General features: G+C 40.2%; 1 protein-coding gene across 1 annotated transcript; it reads right to left on the bottom strand.

The window, feature by feature from the left end:
* Positions 1–2,927: 2,927 nt before the first annotated feature.
* LOC144293183 (olfactory receptor 5A1-like) lies at positions 2,928–3,890 on the bottom strand. The gene has a single exon (XM_077864299.1). It carries the CDS (start codon positions 3,888–3,890, stop codon positions 2,928–2,930), a length of 963 nt encoding a protein of 320 aa, XP_077720425.1.
* Between the last annotated feature and the right edge of the window lie 5,073 nt (positions 3,891–8,963).

The raw sequence follows: 8,963 nt of genomic DNA on the forward strand, positions 1-8,963 counted from the left end.
TTATCTAGCAGAATAATTTTAAGGATTAATAGAATACATATAAAGAGGTTATCAGGTAGGAAAAAATTAAGTTTTGTTAACATCATCCTTCATCAAGGATATGAGAAGATAGGTGCCCTAGAATGTTATTGGCAGCAATATCTATCGGTAGCCACTTTAGAGAGAATTTGGCAGTGTCTATTAAAATTTTAAAATAGACAAACCCTATAAATAGCAATTCAACTTCTGTTTCTTTTTTTTTAAAAAAAGATTTTTATTATTTATTTATCCATGAGAGACAGAGAGAGAAAGAGAGAGGGGGGGGGCAGAGACACAGGCAGAGGGAGAAGCAGGCTCCATGCAGGGAGCCCGATGTGAGACTCGATTCCAGGACCCCAGGATCATGCCCTGGGCGATAAACTGCTGAACCACCCAGGGATTCTCAATTTCTCTGTTTCTACCAGAAAAATTTGGTATTAGCAGGAAAAGTTATGTACAAGCACGTATATTGCAACGCTGTTTGTAATAAACTAACAAAACTGGAAAGTACCTAAATGTCCATCAATGCAGAATAGGTACATAAATTTTGGTGTGACAATTTTGTGAAATAATTTAAAAGACTGAGGTAGATTTATATGGATAGCATGGAAAGAGCTCCAAGAAATAATGTTGAATGGAAAAAAAAAAAACAGAGTATGGAAGGACCACTCAGTGTGATACCATTTATGTAAATATACACAGAGCTACATAAGGCAATATTATATATTAGTATGCTTATGAATGTTAGCATGAAGGAAAACTGTAAATTTGCACACTAACATAACAGTCATTCCCTCCTGGGGAGTGCAGGAAGGAATTGAAACTGAGAACTATGGTCAAAGGGGACATTTTCTTATCTATAGTATTCTAACCCAGAAAGGAATCTATGCTATAGACTTGAAATGGAATCTTGGAGCACCTGGGTGGCTCAGTCAGTTGAACATCTGGATTCTTGATTTCAGTTCAGATCATGGTCTCAGGAACCTGGGATAAACCCCATGTCAGGCTCCATGCTCAGTGGGAGGATTTCTCTCCCCCCCTCCCCCTACTCTCTCTCTCTCTAAAATAAGTCTTAAAAAAAAAAGAATTGAAACAGAATTTTTTTAAACTGCTGGGCACAATGCCTAGCATATAGTAAGCATCTAATAAGTGTTAATTCCCTTACTTTGGCATAAAAATCTCAAAAACATCTGCCAAGTGAATTTGGATTTTATTCATTTATTAAACAAATATGTATATATTAAATGTATAGTTTGCCCCAGTCATGTCTAATGTTTTAACAGAGAGCAGTTTACATAAGATGTTAACAACTCAAAGAAAAGACTAATAACTGAACAAGAAAAAATAAGAAAGTATCACAGGTGCTGGCAGGAATAGAGGATGTGACGGGAACATGTTGCTGTAACTCTTAACTTGGTTTGGAGAAATCAAGGATCAAGGAACACTACAGATAATGCAAGTGGTCAGAGACGAGATCAAATAACAGCATGAATTAAAAGAAGGCAGACTATTTATAGCCAAAGTTGATATGACTTAGGGATGGCTGTCATGACTCACCACAACTTATATACACAACCATTAGAGAAGCAGGACTTCAGAAATGTTTGTCCTTTGCTCAAGAACTATCTTGTAAAATAGGATCAAAGACAATTTATTTTTTTTATTTTTTTTTAAATTTTTTTATTTATTTATGATAGTCACAGAGAGAGAGAGAGAGAGGCAGAGACACAGGCAGAGGGAGAAGCAGGCTCCATGCACCGGGAGCCTGATGTGGGATTCGATCCCGGGTCTCCAGGATCGTGCCCTGGGCCAAAGGCAGGTGCCAAACCGCTGCGCCACCCAGGGATCCCCTGGATCAAAGACAATTTAAAATCTACACTCAATTCTGCTCACTGACTTGGTTGTCCCATCTCGTGTCCTGGAGTGGGATAGTGCATAAAAATGAAAGCAGAGATATCGGATTCATGGGACAGGCTGAGGTCAAATTCCAGAGAGACAAGAGACAAGATAAGAACCCGAGAACACAAAGTGCAAGTGAGCTGGGGATAGGGTGAGGACAGAGAGGAAATATCCATACAGGGTGAAGAGTAAGAACTGTCCAGGAAGCAGATATAGAATTAGAGTTTCCAGAGGAAGTTTTCCTTCCCCGATCCTATTCCTTAAACCAGGTGGTCCAAACCAGTCACTAGATGGTTTCAGTCATGAGAATGAAACATATGGCACTCTACTCTCCTTTAGAGTTTCTTACTTAATCTTCTTTCTGCTTTTTGCTCTCTGTGACTTCACAACTTTGGATCTACTGGTTTGGGCTCCTATTTCTGGTTCAGTGGACTTCAGGCCCTCACATATGTGACCATTGGTTCATCTCAAACATAGTCTAAAGGCATCCTATTGGTCTCCTGGCTCTGAGAAACCATTTCTAGACCCAACCAGTTAGAGCTCTCAGGCTCCTGAGCCAGAGTCAGCCTTCCTGGTCAGTATCAACTTTTGGTTAGGTAGGAATCCAAAAGAAGAGGAATAGAAAACTATTCCACTAGTCCCAAGTGGTGAATGGATTGGTATGAGGATTGTTACGTTGTAAAGAGGTCTGTAGTGGATTCTTGTGGTCCTGGGTCATGACCCAACTGGCTCTAAGACACAGCATCCTGGACCCAGTGCCTGATGCCATTAAGCTAAAGAGCATCTTCAAAAAAGCATATTTATTTTCTATTGCAAGTGACCAAAATCAAAACTGTATCTTTCCATGACAAGGAAGGTAAAGAGAAGAAAAATCTTTGTTGTACCTAATCGTGCAATAGGCATGTAGGTTGGGGAATCTTGCTTGAAATAGTTTCTTCATTACTCAAAATCCGTGACCCACTTATTATTATGTCTATTTACATATAGCAAAACTTAGGATTTTTTTTAACTCAAGGAACTATAAGACACAGAGAGGATATCTGCTTCTTCCTGTCCTTGAGTTTTTTCAATGCATCTTTGATGTCCTTGTTTCGCAAACTATATATGATAGGATTCAGCATGGGAATCACAGCTCCATAGAACATGGACACCACCTTGTCTTGGTCCTGTGAGTAGCTAGCACTAGAATGAAGGTATGAGAAGAGACCAGAGCCATAGAAGAGAATCACCATGGTCAGATGAGAGGCACAGGTGTTGAAAGCCTTCATCCGCCCTTGGGTTGAATGGATCTTCATGACAGCAGCAATGATGTAGCCATAGGACACCAGGACAACAAGAGCTGATGTCCCACCAACTGCACACACAACAAGAAAGTTCACTACCTGGCTGAGGAAGGTACTAGAGCAAGATAAGACCAGCAGAGGTGGCAGGTCACAGAAAAAGTGATCAATGACTCGTGGCCCACAGAAATGCAGCTGGAATACAGAGCTGGTTTGGACCAATCCAGTGAGGAACCCTCCAGTGTATGCTGTAATGACCATCCTCACACAGATGGTGGGCGACATGAGGGCTGTGTAGAGCAGAGGGTTGGAGATAGCCGCATATCGGTCATATGCCATGGCTGCCAGAAGACAGCATTCAGTGCCTCCCATCCCAATGAAGAAGAAAAATTGAGCAGCACAGCCCACAAAGGAGATGGTCTTCTGCTGCTTGAAGAAGTCACAGAGCATCTTGGGGGCAATGGAGGATGTATATGAGATATCAACAAAAGACAAATTTCCAAGGAAGAAATACATGGGGGAATGGAGACATGATTCCATCCTGATCAAGACAATGAGGCCCAGGTTCCAAGCCAGAGTCATGGAGTAGATCCCCAGAAACAACACAAAGAGGACAACTTGTAGCTCTGGATGCTCTGAAAATCCCACAAGGATGAAATTGGCTGTCATGCTGATGTTCCTTCGCACGGCCATGTGTCTTCTCTCTGCTGCCTGCAGAGCCCCAGAGGGAGATTCCTGGGGAGTGAAAATCCAGGTCAAGAAACCGCTTTGTTCTGCCATGGAGTCATAGACTCCCTGAGTCACAAGAGATACTAGAAAGCAAATGTCCTACCTCTATCCAACGTGGAACTCCTCTCTACAGGACTTTTTAGGTCTTTCATGGAGATCATTGTCACCCAGATCTGAAGCACTGTTCATGCAAAACTGACAGCTCAGAATTGACTGGCATTTTTGCATTGTGTGGTTCATCACCTTCGCTTCCAAGGCTACCACTTTCCTGAAGGAAGTTATTAATAGAACTTGGACTAAATACCCCATTTTTTCTCACTTGCTTCTAAGCATTGTGTTCAGATCATTGAGCCACTCAGATTTATGCTAGATACTTTTTTCTTTTCTTTAAGAAAATTAATATGTCAGAAATCAAAATATCCAGAGACGTAATTCTGTGCTTATCATCATAGCTCGTTCTGACCAGCTTTTATAGGGTCAAGGTGTTCTTCTTCCTTTAAATCAGTGGAATGAAGCATGTAGAGGTGAAACACTTGCATCCCCTTTAAAGAGTCACCTGGGTGGCTCAGTTGGTTAAGCATCTGACTCTTGATTTCCACTCAGGTCATGATCTCAGGGTCATGAGATCGAGTCCCACACCCAGTGGGGAGTCTGCTTCTCTCTCTCTCTCCCTCTGCCCCTCCCCCTGCTCACACTCATCTCTCTCTAAAATAAATCTTTAAAAAAATAAAAATAAAAGTTCAACACTGGGGTGTGCCAGTGCTCATTTTGCACAGATATTATCAACTGATCACAAACTTTGCACCGTATGTTTGATAGAGCTAAATGTAGATGATGCAAAAAGTAATAAAACATTATTATTTTTCTCAGACAGACAGGAAACAGATAAACCACAACACAATGTGACAGGCACCCTGAGGGAAATATATGTACTGTGTCTTGGATCCTGGGCACAGTAGCTAGAGTCTTCCATGTGTTTGAGGAGGGTTCAAACAGTGAGTAAAGGATTACGAGGATGAAAACTTGGCATGTGAGGGGGTTGGTGGCAGTTGGTTCAGATAACTTTGTATTAAAGATGGTAAAAGTGGGCACTAGGTGGCCCAGTGGTTGAGCACCTGCCTTTGGCTCAGGTTGTGGTCCCAGCGTCCTGGGATTGAGTTCTGCATCGGACTCCCTGCAGAGAGCCTGCTTCTCCCTCTGCCTGTGTCTCCACCTCTCTCGCTCATGAATAAATAAATAAACTCTTAAAAAAAAAAACCAGAGGAGAGCACAGTACTTGGGACACCTTAAAAATGTCAGCATGGCTAGGAGCACAGGTTGAACAGGGTCAAGAGAAGATTAACAGAAGTCTAGTTCTGAGAGACAGGGGGAGGTGGGCAAATTGTGAGAGATCTATAAAAGCAAAAGCAAAGATGACAAAAACATTTGTTTGACTGATTCATATATATGTATGTTCAATTTCATATACTATGTATATAATTGCATATTCTATGCATATAATTGCATACACGTATGTGCATATTCATATTTAATTTCAGCCTTCTTTCCACTTCCGAACTTCCGTCCCCCTTTACCCTACTCTGCTCTCTTTATAGGACTTCTCACCTTCTCCCATTGCATACAATTGATTGGTTGTTGATAGTTGATTATCTCCCTGTACTAGAATGTAAGCTTAAGGAAGACCAGGATTAGTAGGAATTTTTGTCTCTTTTGTTCATTGAAATATCCCATACACCTACACCAGTACCTGGCACATAGTGGGTGCTCAATAAATATTTGTTGGGTAAGTACCATGCTAGGGAATTTGATCTTTCTCCTATGGGCAAAAGGGAAAATGTAAAAGTTTTTGTTCTGTGTGTGTTTTTTTAAATTTTAATTATTCCTTTGTAAACAGGAAACTAGTCATCAAATATGTGTTTAACAATATAACAGAGCAATGTTGCATTGTGGAAGCAGGTGTGGAAGATGCATAGGAGTGAAAAGAAACTGAGGAGACCAGAGAGTTGCTTCAAAAGCCAGGAGGAAAGTTATTGCTGATCTGAGTTGGGATGAGTAGGTTTAGAAACACACACTCCCCTGAGATACAATAGCGCCATTCATTCTGGAGTGCGGCAGGGGAGAGAAACCATAAATGGCCAATTAGTACCTGCTCCCTTATTTCTCATGTTCATAGTCATCATCAAAGGTATCTTTTAGTAAAATTCACCATGATTTTTTTCTGTTTCAAGCCAAGAGTCTATCATATATAGTCTAATACATTTTTAGAGTTTGATAAAAGTGAATTACCAATCATCTTATATGATTACTATACCAATAACCTGGTTATTTTGACTTGAATTATCTGGAGATACAAATATCCTTATAAGGATAACTATATATAATGCATATTATAAGAATATATTACATATACTTATATGCAATATATTATATATGATATTTATTTGTAATATATTACAATATATGTATATATATATCATAGTTTGCATGGTCTCAGAGCCACCACCACTACTTAGACAGCTTTTTTGACTGGCGCAGCATTCTTAAACCTGTTTTCTCATCTGTGGGCATCTAAAGCAAGGCTCTTATATCAGACAGAGCCAGTTTCCAACCTCGTATCCCCACTCGCAGGCTGTGCAGCCTTAGGTAAGTTGACACATCACTCTTAAATTTCCTCCTTTCATTTCCCTCAACTGTAAAACCAAGACAAAAATAGTTCTGAACACTTCATAGAGTATGAGAATTAAAAGAAATAAGTTACATCAGGTTTTGGAGAGAAAAAGAAATAATTTTTATTGCTTAACAAATGATCAGTACCGTCAGGATTTGAATCCGGGTCTCTCCATTCCTAACCCAGAGTCTCCTCTCCACTGCACTTGCTGCTTAAAGCCAAGTGCACATACTTGTACATAAGAGTAGCTACACTGACCATAAGCCCTTTGCTTATATTATTGCCAATATGTACAGCAATATGTTGGCTTCATTACACTTTGTTCCTCCTTTTGTTTGCTGACTTGCTCTGTCTGTATCCTTAACTATAAAGTCTGGGAAGACATTATAAGCTCAGCGCCTTCTACAGTTCCTTGCACGTAGACATAAAATAATACTTGCTGAGTTTAATTTACAACAATTCAAAAAGATGCCTATGACAGACCAGAAACTCACTGAGGTTATGACAGGTCAAGGACTCAAGTGACCAAGCCAAGATTTAAATAACTGATTTGGGAGCAACTGGGTAGCTCAGTCAGTTAAACATCTGCCTTCAGCTCACGTCATGATCCCGGGATCCTGAGATCAAGCCCCGCATCGGGTTCCCTGCTAGGTGGGGAGCCTACTTCTTCCTCTCCCTCTGCTCCCCCTGCTTGTATGTACGCTCTCTCTGTCAAATAAATAAATAAAATCTAAAAAAAATAATAAATCACTGATTCCTTGACTGTGGAGCCTGTTTTTTTTTTTTTTTTTGAATGCTATAAAAGATTTTGGCAGAGGATTTGAGCAATCTACAAGACCATTGCAGCTATAGGTGTAGCTGTAATAGACGTATGATTCTTTCCCCATCCTAACTGACTAAACAAGATTGGTTATGCGAAACCTGAATTTTGAAAATCACTGTAAAAAGTTTTCTTATCCTCTCCTGGGAAGGTCTGCTTCACTTTTGACAAGGTCGAAGCTACATACTAAGATAAAGAGAAATGAAGTTCTAATGTAACTCCCCCCAAAATTATATAACTTAAGTGCATAGGGTATGTGCAGTTCAGATGACTTTGTAGGGTATAATAAAGAAAACCTAGAAAGACTAGCTTGTAGGAAAAGAGATGTGTTTTCTGCTTTCACCATTTTTTTCTTCTCATCTGCTATAGTGCTTTGCACTTACTTTATAGGTACCCAGTAAACATTTGACTGGCTCAATAAAGGGTTATAACATAATTACTATAAATTTGCCCTAATCTCAAAATCAGTGGACTTATTTTATTTTAAATGCTGCAGAGACGTGCAGAAAAATTTGGGGATATACTTAAAATAATAAAAGTAGAAACCATTAGCCTAGCCTTTCTCCATTATAAATGGTGAAAATAAAGCCAAAGGGAAAGAGTGAATGTCTATATAGCTGGTTGGTAGGAGAGGTGAAATTAGGACCCATATCTCCTTTTCCAGGAGCTGCTTTACCTTATTCTAAAAGCTGGAGTCTCAATTGCAACTAGAGAGGATCTAAGGAAACTAGACGATTTGTTTTGATACAAACACATTCAAGGATCCACATCTTTATGAGTCTTGAACAGCATAAAAAGTATTGGACTGAAAGCTTTAAAAACAATGCCAATTTGGGCACCTGGGTGGCTTGGTGGTTGAGCACCTGCCTTTGGCTCAGGTTGTGATCCCGGGGTCCCAGGATCGAGTCCCACAACCGGCTCCCCACACGAAGCCTGCTTCTCCCTCTGCCTGTCTCTGCCTCTCTCTCTGTCTGTGTCTCCCATGAATAAATAAATAAAATCTTTTTTAAAAAAAATCAATGCCAAGTCAAATCCTGTATCTCCTACCTTTTTGCTGTGTGAACTTGGGAAAATTTGCCATTCTGAGTCTTAATCTTCTTATCTCCTATCTACACAATAAAAAGTGTTTTCTAGTCCACTTCCTTCCTTATTTCCACTTGAAAAGAGCAGAACCTTTTTAAAAACAAAATTATCTGCAGAAGTCCAGAATATAAAATAGGTGAAGTCTAGTTCCCCCACCCCCAGCTTAAGTCAGAGCAGTAGGGAGAGAGGATGCCAGCATCCTGCATGCTCTATCTTCCCTTCCTTCAAAAGTCTTTCTAACTCTCCCATTCTGAGATTCTAGGATTCATTACCATTTCTAAAGAAGGACCAAGGACAGACTCACCCACAACTCCTTAATCTCTGGGCTTCAGTCAGATGGCTAAGACCAGACACTTGAAACTACAGTGAAACCATCTCTGCTAGCACCTGAAGCACTGGTCTTGGACAAAGAGATAAATAAGATTTGGGTGTAGCTACTTTAAATTGGCCACCAAGGGAAGGACTT

Source organism: Canis aureus, chromosome 21, assembly GCF_053574225.1.
Source record: "Canis aureus isolate CA01 chromosome 21, VMU_Caureus_v.1.0, whole genome shotgun sequence".
Lineage (NCBI taxonomy): Eukaryota > Metazoa > Chordata > Mammalia > Carnivora > Canidae > Canis > Canis aureus.

Coding starts and splice junctions, on each gene's coding strand:
- LOC144293183 (XM_077864299.1), bottom strand. CDS start 3,890: ATGGCCGTGCGAAGGAACATCAGCATGACAGCCAATTTCATCCTTGTG.